The following is a 13,994-nucleotide window of genomic DNA, read 5'->3' on the forward strand; positions in this document are numbered from 1 at the left end:
CTCCTCCTCCTCCTCCTTCGGCGTCACCTTTCCCCGAACCAGCGAGTTGCAGGAGCCAGAGAGCGAGAGCAAAAAGAGCTCCGCAGGCATTCCTAGCCGAGCGCCGACAGGGGCAGCCTCCCCATTGGCTGGCAGGCCGCGCCTGCGCGCTCGCTTTCCTCCCCCGGCCCCGCTCTCCTCCTCTGTGTCAGTGCCGTCAGTCATGGAGCGGCTCCTTCGAGCCGCGGCGGCAGCAGCAGGAGCAGCGGCGGCGGCAATAACAGGAGCAACCCCAGCGCTAGCGGCCCGGGACGCCCAAGGCAGCCTCCTTGGCGGAAGACCCAGCAGCGAGGAGGTGCTGCACGCGCGCGCGCCGGGGTCCGCACGAGCGGCTGGAGCAGCGGAGGAGGCGGCGGCGGCTTCTCGCGCCACTGGGAGCAAGTGACTGACGGCGCGAGCCCAGGAATTCCGTCTCGTGCCTGCACTGGGAGTCGCTCAAACGCACAGGCGCATACGCAGCGCCTCTCTCTCTCTTCCTCTGCCTGCGATGCTTCAGTAAGTGCTTCTTTCAAACCCCCCCCCCCCGACCGGCCCCACTTCCCCGGCATGCAGCAACAAACAGCGGCGGCTCCTTTTCCCGGGCGGGTGGAGCGGCAGGACGGGCTACGCCAAGTGTGGCGCGCGGAAGGGCCCTCGCTGGGTGGAGGCGGCGTCGTCGTCTTCTCTCCTCTCCCTCCCTCCCCCCCCCCCACGCCGCCCATCCCCACGCCGCTTCTGCCTTTACCATACAGCTGCCGGCAGGAAGACCTTAGGCTTCATCTGCCTCGGTGCATCCTTCCTCTTCAGCTTCCCATTCAACTCCCTCCTCCCCCCCTGGCAGAAATGGGAAGAGCGGGGTTGTTGCCGAATGCAGCTTTGACGGGGTAAAGTTTGGAGCAAAAGGGGACTTCGGGTTCTTGAAACGCGTGGGTCCGTTTTAGAGTGAGGCGTCCTGTATTTAGTTACTCTGGATAGTTTGGGTTGACTAGTTTGCTTTACCGTTGTGGCATCGATTGAATATCAGTGCTGTGCAGGCTAACACACACATATATATTTAAAGGTAGTTTGATCCATGAGAATTTTAAAAAAGAAAAAGAAATCCCAAATGTTACAAGCTTTCAAGTTCTCCAGATTTTTTCATCAAGCTGGATAAGCAAGATATATCTATCCTTCCCATGCAGAGTTTGCAAATGAAATAGCTATGTACTACAGCAATTATAGCAACTCTGGTTATAGCAACTCTGGTATATGAGCAAATGCTGTGCCACCTTTGAAAGTGCACAATTGAAGCATTTTAAAAATACACCCAAATACAGTTGGTATTATGCCATATCTCTGAAGGAGAATGTACCCGAGTTAGTCATTGGTGACTTGTCTCTGGTAGTAAGAGAATTATAACTCACTTGGTTGCATATACACACTTTGATGGACAAAGATTTTTGTTTTACATTTCCAAAATTGCATGTATTTTTCAAACCCTCAAAGGGAACAACTGTATTTTCTTAATTATTGCAAATTCAGCCTAAAATCTCTTTTGCCTTTATAGGGGAGTGTTGAAGGCATAATTATACCTATCATGGGGTTTCTTCTCCTTCCCTCTCCCCCCATAAGTAATACAGTTGGTAGAGTAGTAAATCATTTGTGTGGAACAAAAGTGAACATCAGAACTCTGCAGATGCTACTACCTTAATTGATTTTGCACGAAAAGCTTCAAGGAACCTCATAATGGTGATGCTTTTAATATATATTAGGAAAGTCAACTAATAGTAAAAAAAAGAAAGAAAAAGATGAGTTCTACTGTAAGTTATTTCATTGGAACTTCAGCTTTGTTCAACAATATTTTATGAGCTATTGAAATCAGATTTGCTCCCAATGGGGCTAAAAACCCTCAGCATTTCTGTGTTTTCCTCTTTTACATAAGAACTATGGTCCAAATGTACATATGTAATGCAGATGCCTTTCTGAAATTAGGCAGGTTTGGGTCTGTTGTGCTTCGATGGGATGCTGCCTTGATCCTCCTAAAGAAAATGCAAGATATGCATGTAATAAATCACTGTGAGTGAACAGAGATTTTAGCAGGTAACAAACACCCAGAATGCTTTTCTATTTCACTTATGCACTTTTTTGAGTTTTACTCTGTGTCTTTCTACCATGCTTGAGGCAAAAGTTAAGGTTCTACACTAATGTTCCAGTCAACAGGAATGACTGCTGTTATGCACTATTAGGTATAAAGGTGGGCCAAAATGTTAAATAAAATAATGATCTGGAAATAGAAACCTTTAAGCAAGCTGGCCTTTGACAGCTAACTCTGGTAAAAGTGAAACAAAACTGAAACTAATTTGTGATTTTTCATATGTTTGACAGAGAAAATAGTATTAAGAGTGCAGAGCAGAATTTTATAAAATCACATTTGATTATTAACTGCAGCACACTAATCACTAATAGTTTTCTATGCAGGATGGCATAGTGCCTCTCAATTAGGCTTAAGTGTAAAATATTTAAAAACACAGCTGTTGTGCTTGGGAATAAAAATAGAAAAAGTGAAGGAGAACAGCAGCCATTAGAACCCTGAAGTTGTCACTAATGAAACATGCACCATTTTCACCTAAACCTTGCAAGCTTCTGTGCTTTGATGCTTTATGATCTGAGTGATAAGCAGATATTTCATTGAATCAGTAAGGTGTGCATTTTCTACTGTATCAGCTTTTGGAATGCATAATGAGTGTCAGTTTCCCACAGGTTTCTAATTCAACAATCATGTTTTAAGAAATGTGCTTCCTTTTCTTTTGGAGGTCATGAAACGTGTACGCACAGAACAGATTCAGATGGCAGTTTCCTGCTACCTCAAACGCAGGCAGTATGTAGACTCGGAAGGTCCTCTGAAACAAGGGCTACGCTTATGCCAGACTGCAGAAGAAATGGCAGCTAATCTAACAGGTACCTACTAAAGTTTATTAATGAGTTTATTGCAGGTATCGCCAACATGGTGCCCTCCAGATATTATTGTGTTACAAACCTATCATCCTTAAAATTTGTCCTTGGTGGCAGGGCTGTAGTCCAACAACATTGGTAAGACACCCTGTTGTCTACTTCTGGTTTATAGTAAAGTGCAAATCTCTAGTTACTAAAGAGTGAAACTTTTAAGAAATCAATTGGGGACAGACTGAAGCATGAATGGCTTCATGATACTGTAACACCCAGTTGTGTCCAAAGGCTGGGAAGCAAATAAATAAGCAAGCAAGGAGGTGATCTGGCAATTTACCAAATAAGACAAATCAAAATGAAATGTGCAGCAGGAATGCTGCCATTTCCAAATATTTTGAAATGATTTAGCTGCCAAATATGTTTGGGAAGTGTTTTTAACAGACAAATTATGTTTAAGTAAGTAAATTTGGGGTTTTTAAGGAGAACGGCCTTTTCACTGAGATGAAGCTAAATGATTTAGACCTTCTCTAGCTCATCTCTGCCAAGACGAGAACTGTTACTGCTAAATAATGAATTCAACTTTTATATATAGAACTCTACAGCCCTGACACTTTTTTGATGGTTCTAGATGTTTTACAATAAGCATCATGTTGTTTTTATCAGTTTTTTTTCAACTAATTGAAAGTCCAGTTAAAGTTTATCAATTCAGGGGCGACCCGCAGAGACATAACTGAACTGTTTAGAAGTTATATTTAATACAAGCAGTCATGTTTAACTTTAGAGGTACCTAATACCTCAAAGCACAATTGCCCACACAGAATGTAGCATTAAAGCGCTGCGGCTGCAATTCTATAACCAGTGGGGCCTACTTCTGAGTAGACCAGCATATGATTGCACTGTTGGTCTGGTAATTCAGGATTCTGACATTCTATAGAAGTAGGTTCTCATACTGCTTCCTTCTTGGGAGTTATGCTGAACTATGTATTATGTTTCCATGAAATAAATGCCCAACCAGCTGCTTCTACATCACGTGAGGCTTGGACATGTGCCTTTGGAATCACTATTAGCATATGTGTTCATCCAGAAAATGCATTTACTTCATTTGTTTCCTGTGCATCTCATGAAATAAATCGCAAAAACTGTAAATCTGGACACTGTTTTTCTTAACGCAATTAGAAGATTTGGTACAAATCAGAGGATCAAATAAGGTCAATCGTTTCTTGTTTAACACACATACAAAGATTGCTTCATTAATAGGCCTATATTCACCTAAATATTATAGAATTGTGGCTAACAGTGGGAGCTATATGAGTGCTACCTTCTTGCACCAAATCATGTTCCATGGTTAAGTTCCAGAACCAGCTTTTGATGCACTTTATTCATTGCATTTGTTTTCCAGGTCTTAGGCCAAAACTGTAACAAATACAGAAGCATTAATGCAGGAGTGAGGAGCCTGTGACCCTCCAAATGGGATTCCAGCTCCCATCAGCCCTAGCCAATATGTCCCAACATCAGGGATCATGGGGGTTGTAGTTCAGCAGCATGTGGAAGGCCCCATGTTCTCCACCACTGAATTTTTGTATTCATGAGGGAAATTAAAGGGATAGATGAAAAAGGAATGTGGGTGATATAGAAGCAAAAGACCTAACTTCAGCTAAAAAAGAAGTACATAGACAGTTGGATAATTCTGATCACATGCACAAAGTTACTTAGTACCTTGTTTCTAGCTAATTATTGAATACAATGGTACCTCCAGTTGCGAACGGGATCCATTCTGGAGGTCCAGCTGCATCCCGAGGAATTCGCTACCAGAGGTGCTGCTTCTGCGCATGTGCACGGTGCGTAGAGTGCTTCTGCGCATGCACGCACAGCAAAACCCGGGAAAATACTTCTGGGTTTGCCACGTTCGCATCCTGAAAGATACGCTACCAAAGGTGTGCGTATCTAGAGGTACCACTGTATTTACCTCTAGGAGGAGGGTCTCTCTCTCTGTTTTAACTCATGAAAGAATGAGTTTTTAAAACTAAGACAGTCTTTTAAATCTCATTATTTTACTTAAAAGGAAAATTCTGTCAGGCCTTGCAAAATGTTCGCTATATTGATGTGAATTGTAAAATGCTAACTGATCTAATGAGTAAAATTCTCAGATTCTAAAATGTGGTGCCAAGTTACTTGTAGCAGGCTCACTGGTAATACACTTTAAGTCTTTTCCATTCTTGCCAGCTTTTAAGTAGCTTTGCCTCAAAAGTTCGCTTCAGAATCCTTTAGATCCCTAGAACGCTTATGACTTAACAGTGAAATCAATAACTACTCCAGACCTCTAGAGCTTAAGTGATGTGCGTTGGTGCTGGACTACGGTTGCTGAGAACTTGAATACACTGAGAAAAGGTGCAAGTGTGAGGGAAACATCACAATTATTAGAAGTACGGTGGTGCTTCAGGTTACATACGCTTCAGGTTACAGACTCCGCTAACCCAGAAATAACGCTTCAGGTTAAGAACTTTGCTTCAGGATAAGAACAGAAATCGTGCTCTGGCGGCGCAGCGGCAGCGGGAGGCCCCATTAGCTAAAGTGGTGCTTCAGGTTAAGAACAGTTTCAGGTTAAGAACGGACCTCCAGAACGAATTAAGTGCGTAACCAGAGGTACCACTGTATTCTTTGCTGGATTAGTATTATTATTATTATTAAAGAGTAGGAAGGTCTGATTCATGCCAGTCGGTGGCTTTGTATGTTTGATTTCTCCATAATCAAAAACTTTCTCGTCGCTGGACTTACGAGTGAACAAAGTCGGAAATAAAGTGTTTTTTGAAGTGATGTCATGTGATACAAAATCTCTGTGGCATTGGTTTGTGATTTCACCAACAGGTAATGAATTCACTCCTGTCACGGCAAAATGCAAGTAGAATGGCAACATATTCACTTGTATCCTCATTTCCAGTGTGTGATTTACAATCATAAAATATTTGAGCAGCTGTAGCCCTATTGCTTGTGGTATCGAGATGAACAAGTGGTTCATCTCCATCATTCACTGAAGGAGGAATAATACAAAACATAATAAAACCAATAACCCTTCTAGTCCAGCATTCTGTTCTCACACTGGCCAACAAGATGTCTACGGGAGGGAGAGAGGGAGGCAAGCAGTACTAGACTGCTTCAGTGACTTCACAAATCTTGTCTTGAATGTAAAAGTTAATATATATGCATCAAGTGTAGGATTACTTTTGATCATTTAGCACAAATATTTTGTTTGCTTGAATAATGTTGGTGATTTGGCACTTTTTAAAAACTATCTGTCAAAACACTCCAGATGTGTGTGTTTCAGTGTGAGAACAATGGTGTGTTGTGTTGCGTTGCAGCTTCCAGTGCTTTAAAAACCTTTGTTTGTCCCCTTAGTTCAGTCTGAATCAGGTAGTGCCAACATTATCTCTGCTGCACCCTGCCTAGCAGAGCCACAACAATATGAAGTACAGTTTGGGCGATTACGCAACTTTCTTACAGGTGAGTTTCATAAACGTAAGTGCCATATCCCCCCTGACCCTCACTGGGTCTTTTCAAATGGCTTTTACATCATCGGTCATGAAGCTACAAATTCTGCATCCTTGGTGCATGTAACAATGGGAGAGAGGCTCCCATTTTGTAAATATTGTGTCTGAAGTTCACTCTCATGAATGGGTTATGCTGGCCCTGATGGTTATTCCTGAATAGAGTCAGAAAATGGCTCCAGGAAGTTGGCTGAATGGGGCATGGTAGTTTTACATATGACATGGAATAATGTATTCAGAAGTACTCTTGAAATTACAATTGGGATTCACTTCGGCCAAAAAGCAGAAAACAAGCAAGCCAGTACAAAAAAGAAGAAGGGAGAGCATAGCATGTTATGGTACTTCCCAAACTGCTGGTCTGTGTGTTTTCCTCCACTCCCAGGTCAACACCATGTCCCTAAATTTGTGTCTTCCTAAATGATGCATTAACAGAAATGGGCTAGTTGCATTCTAAAGCTCTTCTTTGATGGAGAGCCCCATGCCTAATTAAAAATGAAGTATGGCTTAGAAAACAAATGCGGGCTTTTAGGACTTCCAGAGCAGCTGGATATCCTTTGATGAGGTGAAAGTTGCACTGAATGGCATGTGATGTGCATTTTTAGAACACAGAAAGAGAAGTCGCAAGTGCCCTTAGAATATGTTTTATCTTGCTTTCATCATAATATCTGCTGAGAAAGTGAACCCTCTCTTTCTGTATGTGTGTATGTTTAGATTCGGATTCCCAGCACAGCCATGAAGTGATGCCTCTTCTGTATCCCCTCTTTGTCTACCTCCATCTTAACATGGTCCAAAATGGCCTAAAGAGCACAGTGGACAGCTTCTATTGTCGCTTTCATGGGATGTTCTTGCAGAATGCCAGCCAAAAAGAGATCATTGAGCAGCTACAGACCACACTAACGATTCAAGACATCCTATCCAACTTCCAGCTCCGGGCATTTCTAGACAACAAATATGTCATCCGCCTTCAAGAAGACAGCTACAACTTCCTCCTTCGCTACCTCCAAAGTGACGATAACAATGCTCTTTGCAAAGTCCTCTCCTTGCACATTCACTTAGATGTGCAGCCAGCCAAGAGGATGGACTACCAGCTGTATGGTAGCGGTGGCTCTTCACGCAGTGAGAGCAATGGCCTGGAGCCCACCGACATGCCTGCTTCCATCCTGCAAAACGAGGCAGCCTTGGACACCCTGCAGGATAGCATTAAAAAAGTCAAAGATGGACCCCCCTCGCTCACCACCATATGTTTCTATGCGTTCTATAACACTGAACAGTTGCTGAACACTGCAGAGATCTCACCAGATAGCAAGCTGCTTGCAGCTGGCTTTGACAATTCCTGTGTAAAGCTGTGGAGCTTGCGGTCCAAGAAGCTGAAATCTGAGCCCCATCTGGTAGACATATCCCGAATCCGCCTGGCTTGTGATATCTTGGATGAGGAGGTCAGAGTATCTTGCTATCAGTATATGTTTGGGTGGAGTTGGTTTATGTTCTTGTTGCAATGATTTTTTACATGAGAGATCCTTGCTGTAGCCTCTCCAGCCAGGAAAAAAACACACCACCACCTCCTGCCCATCAGCTGTAACTGCTAGGTGAAAGGGATAAGGAGCAACAACTTTTGCTGGGTAATGATTCAGGCAAGGGTTAGTCACTATTATTTGTCGTGCTGATTGCAGTGTGACAGATCAGCCCTTCGTTGCTTCTTACCATTAGAATGAACGTGTATTTACATCTTTGCTAGGGATTGCCAGGGCCTCCCTTTGGACAGCTGCTTCATCCTTAATGCATGTACATTAATGCACCCTAACTTCCAACGTGTGTAATCATGGGGTTCAAACTGCATGAGGCAAGGAGAAAACTATATGTAAGTTCATATAAACCTCTAAGGATAGCTAATGGAATGCTGTAAGTCAGGGATGTCCAAACGGTTAATCGTGATCTACCTGTTGATCACGGGGCGTTCCTGGTTGATACTGGTCGATTGAGCGACCAAAAAAGAAAAAGAGAAAAAAGGTCAAGAACTTTGCTGAAGCATCCCCCGTAGTAGATCAACAACAACAACTTTGGGTCTGACTTCCCAACTTTGGTCAATCCAGTGGGTAGATAACTGCCTGTGTTTTTATAGTAGGAGTAGATCGCAGTCTTTTGGAAGTTGGACATCCCTGCTGTAAGTGATAGGGCAGGGATAAACCACCTTTTTTTGTTTCTTGCCAGCAGGTCAAAAGGTGGAATGGCCCGGCTTTTTACCTTTGGCTTTCTATAGCCATTTGTTGTTGTTGTTTTTTAAAAAAAACACTTCTCTCCCATTGCTCCCAGGCAGAGGAATGTGAACTGTGGCCCACTTGATACCTTGGCTTAATGCAGATTATGAACCCCTTGTGTATGCTTTAATTACCATTTTCTCCAACTGCTGCTGTCCTACAGTTTCTCCTCCCTAAATCCAGAGGTTCTCTGTGCAGTTGATGTAGCATTTGGATTTTCAAAGCATAGGAGTCTCTAAATCTATGCAAGGGGAAAGTGTGGGACAGCCATAGTTGGAGAAGAACACCACATGGACGAAAGGGAAGTAAATTCTACTCACTGTAGATGCATTGCACTTAATAGACCTATGTTGGCAGTGTCCATTAATTTCAGTGGTTCTACTCTGAGGATGACTAGCTTTGGGTACAACCCCCAATTTTCTTCCCTTCTTGGAACATGTTAGCAGGAGGGGTAAATGATGGCCACTACCTCACCTCCCCTTCAACCGAATACTCCAATGCCTAACCGCCAAACCTTGCAAAGTTGTGACGATTTGCTACGAGGTAGGTGAAAAACCAAATGGCTGGTGCCAATTTGCCAAGTGGAAAAAATTCCTACCAGACCCCTTCAACAGGCGACCAACTGAGGTCCATAGCGAGGTCAAGTAATAAAGAGCCTAACCTAAGGGAGGGAGGGAGGGAGGGGAAACTGACCGAGCAGGGAGAAAAAGGGGCTAGTCCTTGGCCGTGGGCTGTTTAAATAGCCCACGCCATGCCCCCAGACCATCCGATTTGGACAGCCTAGGGATGACGTGGCCGAGGACCCTCCAGTGGCGCAGGGGCTATCCCGCCCTGTGCATGTGGGGAGGGCTTGCTCCCAACCCACAATGTCATTTCCCCAGGAACGGGAAATGGCTTTCCTCCAGTCCACTGCTGGATCCAAAAATCTAAATGATTCTGTGGCCCCGAGAAACCCTCCCGAATATTATATGCTACTGGGCTTCCAGTTGGTGTAACAATGTGTTCATATTCTTTAGTACAGGCGACCCCCAATTAGCACAAGGATTGCATTCCAGCTCATCATGTGCAATAGCGGAGTGCGCGTAAGTGCTGCACCCCACTCCATCCTCTTTTCTGGCCACTTCTGGGTTGCTGTGATGCGTTTGTGCACAGTTGTTTGCACTCAAAAAAGTTGATTTCACAACCTAGTTTCAATAGGGATAGTGTGTGGGGGGGTGTTTCCCTTTTGATCAGTAAGGAGTACATTTCTAAAATGATAATTGGAATGCTGTGCCTGCAGTCAAGTTATGACTTTACAATTTTTAACAGATTTATCATCTTGCAACTTTCTAATTTTTAAATGATATAGCATTATAAAATAACTAACAATAGTATTATAAATTTAAACTATTAACTCTGAAGCTAAGAAAAATAACTGAGCCACGATAACTATAGAAGACAGCTTTTCTCAATGTTCGGTGATATGTAGTTTTTCCACCAGTTGTACATTATCTGCTGTTTTAAAAAATCACTGACAGTAAAGGGATACTTTATTTCACCCTGACTGCTGCAAAGCTTTGGTTAGCTGGTGCTCTCACTACTTACAAATCTTATTCTGAAAAGATGAAACTGCTGAAACATTAAGTAAATAACATTTTTCTGCCATACTATTTCAAGCCTGAATCTACAGGCTAAGATACAGGACTCAAACCTATTGCCATTTTGAATGTAATTTAATGCCTATTCGTCCAGCTGCTAATCTAATCCAGAAGCAGAATATTAGTTGCTTACTGCTTTTTGTACACAGTTCTCAGTGAACACCAGCTGCAGCTTTTGTGGATGGAGTAAGAAGGCTGCAGCAATCGGAGATGTCTCTTAGAAAAGTTTTTAAAACATTTTTAGAGCAACAGCACTGGTGGTAAAACTACTATAACCACTGATTTTAGGTGCTTCTGCAGTTGTTCACGGGGTTGGGGACCCCGTAAATACCTAAAGGGAAGTTTCAGGTCCTAGACGGCTTGTATAATAAGCAGGACTGCAAGCCTTCCATTGTCCATTAAAATATTAATTGGGTCCTGTTCCTTCTTTTCTGCAGAATGGGAACAGTGTAGAGCAGTCCCAGCAAATATGTTAGTTTTGTTATAAAAGCAGCTACTAAGATGATGGTGGTGGGTTGTGGCAGAGTTGGCAGGGACCAGCAGCCAATGGTTCACAGAGTGGCACCAGTCTACAATCCACCAATTTTAATGGCACTGATTTGCATTGCTGTAAATTTTAACTGGTATCTTTTGCTGTCTATACCATCTTGCAATAAGTTTTCCCTTCATTACTTGCAATAGAATATTTACCGTCTTGAGTAAATAAAGGTAAAGGTATCCGTGACCGTTAGGTCCAGTCACGGATGACTCTGGAGTTGCGGCGCTCATCACGCTCTATAGGTCGAGGGAGCCGGCGTTTGTCCGCAGACAGCTTCTGGGTCATGTGGCCAGCATGACTAAGCCGCTTCTGGCGAACTAGAGCAGCACATAGAAACGCCATTTACCTTCCGCCAGAGCGGTACCTATTTATCTACTTGCACTTTGACATGCTTTCGAACTGCTAGGTTGGCAGGAGCTGGGACCGAGCAACGGGAGCTCACCCCGTCATGGGGATTCAAACCGCCGACCTTCTGATCGGCAATCCCTAGGCTCTTGGGTAAATAGGTAGTCCTAAACATCTAAATATTGCAATTCCAATTTGTTTCCTATTCTAAAGTTTGCTGCTGCCCTTAAAAGCTGGTGGAGCCTTGGGGGTCTCAGAAATTTCCCTTCTGTTGACTTGTATATTCTTATTGCTACTCTCGAGTGTAGATCTCAAATGTTCACTGATATGTCCTCTGAACAGATGGACAAACTTGACTTCTTTATTCCTCCTTGCAGGGTGAAGATGATGATAATAATGTGGGAACAGAAATGAAGATACTAAGAGGGCACTGCGGACCAGTGTATAGCACAAGGTTTCTGTCGGACAGTTCAGGACTGCTGTCATGTTCCGAAGACACATCCATCCGATACTGGGACCTTGGATGTTTCACAAACACTGTGTTGTACCAAGGGCATGCCTACCCTGTGTGGGATCTGGACATTAGTCCTTGTAGCTTGTACTTTGCCAGCGGCTCCCATGACCGCACAGGAAGACTCTGGTCATTTGATCGGACGTACCCACTGAGGATATATGCAGGCCATTTGGCAGACGTGGACTGCATTAAGTTTCACCCCAATTCTAACTACTTGGCAACAGGATCCACAGATAAAACAGTGCGTCTCTGGAGCACACAGCAAGGAAACACAGTGCGCCTGTTTACAGGTCACCGGGGCCCTGTGTTGTCGCTTGCGTTTTCTCCAAATGGTAAGTATTTGGCTTCAGCAGGGGAAGACCAGCGGTTAAAGCTGTGGGACCTGGCATCTGGCACGCTTTACAAAGAATTAAGAGGGCACACGGATAATATCACCAGCCTTACTTTCAGTCCGGACAGCAGCTTGATTGCTTCTGCATCAATGGACAATTCTGTTCGGGTTTGGGATATTCGAAACACTTACTGCAATGCTCCCGTCGATGGTTCTTCCAGTGAACTGGTTGGTGTATATACTGGACAGATAAATAATGTACTGAGTGTACAGTTCATGGCCTGTAACCTCCTTTTAGTGACTGGAATTGCACAAGAGAATCAGGAACATTAACTTTTTAAAAAAAAAAAAAGAAAAAGAAAAAAATGGGTGTGTTGTTGAAATCCAGAGTCTATTATAAACTAAGATTATATATAATTGACTGTGAAAAAAAATGTTTTCTTTCCCATTGGTGGACATGTCCAGAATGATGGAAATACTGTACTTGAAGATGTCTTGTATTGTTGCAAAAAAAAAAAAAAAAAGATAGGAAAGGGAGAACAACAGGAGAACTTCACTGCAAGGGCAGGAAGCTATTGGGGGGGGGGGGGAGAGAACCAACTACACAGAATATTTTTTCTGAAGGGATAGCCAAAACTCAATCCAAGAAACTCAGATCATTGACTTGAATGTGTTGCAATTAATGGGCATGTCCTGCTTAACTGTTACCGGGAGTTTATATGTCTGTCTTTTAGCTATTCAGCTCCACCTACTTACTTCCCCTCCAAAGTTTCTGTGGCACAAGAATCTTTGCCATCATCTTGGAAAGAAAAATGTATTTTGTTATAGGGATGTTCCCAAACATAAGTAACATTAAAATAATGTTTAAAATAACATGGAGGCAGGTTTCCAGCTTGCTAATATAAAAGGCATAGTATTTTTATTTTTATTGTCGAATTATAAAAAACATGATTTGAATGTGACAGTGGCTGCAAAAAGATGCAATTTGGATTTGGTATCTTCCATTAGAAATAATGTTTTTAGCTCTTTCTTGATCAGAAATTTGTGGGTTCCCCCCCCCCCCAAATCTGGTTCCACTGTGATGGTGATGCAGAATACTAGATGGCTGGGGTGATAACTACTAGCTTGCCTTCCGAAAAGAACTAGCAAAATATGGCTGACTTTATAGTAGCATGTTTGGACTCCTAATAGAAAGGGACACATTTCACCTCACCAAAAATACTTTCTGCAGATAAATATGGGCAAAGGTGTGCAGACAATGCGAAAAAAATAGTATTACTAAATTATTAATTGTGAGAAGATGAAGCTTTGCCAACTTCCAATGTTTTTCCACTGATTACTGAACTATTAAGTTGTTTCATGAAGTTTTCATACAAGTGTGTGCGCATGCAAAACCTGGGGTTGGAGAAAGCAAACTCTTAAATTTTGTCATTCTAAGAAGACTGAATATTTCTGCTTTCCAGAAAGAGATTTTGTATTTTTGTTTTTTTTCTATTAAAGCATTTAGTTTAAAGAGGTTTAGTATCTCTGCGTGGAACTGAATTGGCTTTAGACTTCCATAAACAGATAAAAAGTTTTTACCTTGTGGGTTGCACCTGTCTGTTGCATGAACCAGGCAGGTGAGCTCTCCTGCAAGCACATGATACTGATGTTCTCGGTCACCTGGGTTTTTACAGAAGCAGTGTCTGTCTACGGGCTCCAGCAGGTAAAAAATAAATAGCAGGTAAGTGGTACTCTTAACACATGAATGTGTTAGAGCCAGACATTTCAGTCCCCTTTCTTAGAATGTTAAAACCAAGTTCTCAGTGGACACCAAAAAAATAGTTACTGGAGTTAAAATTTCAGCCCAGAGTGTTTCTGTTTCCAAATCAAATTTTGATCAAATGGTC

At 42.8% G+C, this 13,994-nt stretch overlaps 1 protein-coding gene across 2 annotated transcripts; it reads left to right on the forward strand.

Moving 5' to 3' along the window:
- Positions 1–179: 179 nt before the first annotated feature.
- On the forward strand, positions 180–13,621 carry TAF5L (TATA-box binding protein associated factor 5 like). 2 transcript variants are annotated; one of them, XM_033144262.1, is made up of 5 exons: positions 180–534; positions 2,811–2,955; positions 6,337–6,441; positions 7,197–7,921; positions 11,638–13,621. In XM_033144262.1, the coding sequence occupies exons 2-5, from the start codon at positions 2,814–2,816 to the stop codon at positions 12,436–12,438; spliced, it is 1,773 nt and encodes a 590-aa protein (XP_033000153.1). In that variant the 5' UTR covers positions 180–534; positions 2,811–2,813; the 3' UTR covers positions 12,439–13,621. The 2 variants fall into 2 exon arrangements, with proteins under 2 accessions (XP_033000153.1, XP_033000154.1); XM_033144263.1 differs by lacking the exon at positions 180–534 and adding an exon at positions 1,990–2,097.
- Positions 13,622–13,994: the final 373 nt, after the last annotated feature.

This window comes from Lacerta agilis, chromosome 3 (genome assembly GCF_009819535.1).
Source record: "Lacerta agilis isolate rLacAgi1 chromosome 3, rLacAgi1.pri, whole genome shotgun sequence".
Taxonomy (NCBI): domain Eukaryota; kingdom Metazoa; phylum Chordata; class Lepidosauria; order Squamata; family Lacertidae; genus Lacerta; species Lacerta agilis.